The sequence below is a fragment of the Moschus berezovskii genome, chromosome 2, assembly GCF_049115385.1.
Source record: "Moschus berezovskii isolate FMDL1 chromosome 2, NW_MosBer_1.0, whole genome shotgun sequence".
NCBI lineage: Eukaryota > Metazoa > Chordata > Mammalia > Artiodactyla > Moschidae > Moschus > Moschus berezovskii.
The window spans coordinates 25,686,935-25,688,787 of NC_142461.1; the positions used below are offsets into that span (position 1 = coordinate 25,686,935).

At 73.8% G+C, this 1,853-nt stretch overlaps 1 protein-coding gene across 1 annotated transcript; it reads left to right on the forward strand.

Annotated features, from left to right (window-relative positions):
* The first annotated feature begins 573 nt into the window (after positions 1–573).
* RNF228 (ring finger protein 228) lies at positions 574–1,605 on the forward strand. The gene has a single exon (XM_055398367.2). The coding sequence runs from the start codon at positions 574–576 to the stop codon at positions 1,603–1,605; it is 1,032 nt and encodes a 343-aa protein (XP_055254342.2).
* The last annotated feature ends 248 nt before the right edge of the window (positions 1,606–1,853 follow it).

A 1,853-nucleotide genomic window follows, 5' to 3' on the forward strand; every position in this document is an offset into this window, starting at 1 on the left:
CCCGTATTACATCACCGGTGAGCTCCTGGCGGGTAGGGGGTAGTGGAGGCTCCGCCAGGGTCGCAGCCCCTGACTCGGGTGGATAAATACGGAACAGCAAGGACGAAGGGGGAGGGGGCGAGAGGGAGGGAGAAGGAAAAAGGCGGACCAGGTTTCCCACTACCCCTCCGAAAGTGAGAAGGGTGTTGCACTGGCGTCTGGTCCTTAAGCAGCCGCACCCCAAATTTCATTCCCGCATCGTCCCCCCTCCAACTCCCCACCCGCCCTCAGCTCTCAATTCCGATATCCAAAGCGGCCAGGGAAGTCGCCTTGAGAGGTCCAAGGGGGACTGGGCAGAGAGGCTCCCGGGGACTGGGAGGGACCGCGACGCCCGCGCCTCCTCGGGGAAGTGGGGGGTGGGGGGAGGCGGCCGCCGCGGCGCCCCCGCCCGGCCCAGCCAGCGGTGCCTCCTCCGCCAGGCGACAGCAGCCGGACGGGGGCGGCAGAAGCGCCTCCTCCCCGCCCGGAGCCGAGACGGCGGCGCAGGGGGAGGAAGGCGCCTCACCTTGCCCCCGATGAGGGGCGGATCATGCCATGGCAGCGCTGGCGAGCGACAGCGGCGGCGGCGGCTGCGGCGATCGGAGCCCAACCAGCAGCCCCGGGAGCTCGACCGGAGCCGGGGACGCCGCGGCGCGAGCCCGGGACGGCGGGGTCGCGGGAGCCCGGAGCGCAGCGGTGACGGTCCCCGGCCTCCCTCCGCTCGAGGACTACGAGTGCAAAATCTGCTACAACTACTTCGACGCAGACCGGCGCGCGCCCAAGCTGCTGGCGTGCCTGCACACCTTCTGCCAGGAGTGCCTGAGCCAGCTGCAGCTCCGCGCCGCCGCCGCCGCCGCCACCGCCGCGCCTGAGCGCACGCCGCGCCCGCCGCCCTGGCACGGCCCGCCCGGCGCCATCGCCTGCCCCGTGTGCCGCCACCGCACGCCGCTGCCCGACAGCCGCGTGCACGGCCTGCCCAACAACACTAAGCTCGCCGATGCCTTCCCGCTGGCCCTCCGCGCCGCGCACGACCCGCTGCCCCAGGACAGCCTTCCACCGCTGCCCGCGCGCCGCCCAGCGCCCACTTCGGCCCCGTCGGCCGCCGCGGGCCCGGCCCCGCCGCCGCCGCAGCTGTCCTCCGAGGACGCGGCCGGAGGACCACGCGCCCGCGCCGGCCTGCGCGCGCCGGGCAACTACGAGAGCTGCCAGAACTGCAAGCGCGCCGCGCTCACCGCCGGCTGCGTGTGCGTTGTCTTCTCCTTCCTCTCCATGGTGGTGCTGCTCTTCACCGGCCTCATCTTCGTCAACCACTACGGCGGCGGCGGCGGCGGCGGCGGCGCCCCCCCGGGGGGCGGGGCGCCCCCTGGTGCAGCCCCGGCAGCCGGCTCGCCCTCGCCCTCGCCGGTGGGGCCCATCTGCCTGTCGGTGGCCAGCATCCTGGCGCTCTTCTCGGTCGTCATCACTTGGATCATCTGCTGGCTCAAGTACCGGCCCGAGGGCGCGGCCCCGGGCTCGGCCGGGGGCGGGGGCGGCCCGAGGGCGCGGGCGGCCGCAGCGGCGAGCGGCGCGCGGAGGAGCGGCACGTAGCGGGGCTGCACGCCCGGCCTCCCTCGCGCACCTCCAGCCCCTAGTGGAGGGGACCTCTGGTCCTGTGCGATCGAGCTTCTCCGCCGTCTCCCCTTGGGCCCCGGACGCGCACCCCTTAGCCGCCCGGCCACTGAGGAGCCTCGGTCTGCCGCCTCTCTGGCCTTTTCCGTCCACTTCGCGCTGGGCCAGAGAGGGAAACCGAGGAGGCAGGGATGCTGGTGGGGAGTCACGTTTCCGTGGACAGTTCA

Coding starts and splice junctions, on each gene's coding strand:
- RNF228 (XM_055398367.2), top strand. CDS start 574: ATGGCAGCGCTGGCGAGCGACAGCGGCGGCGGCGGCTGCGGCGATCGG.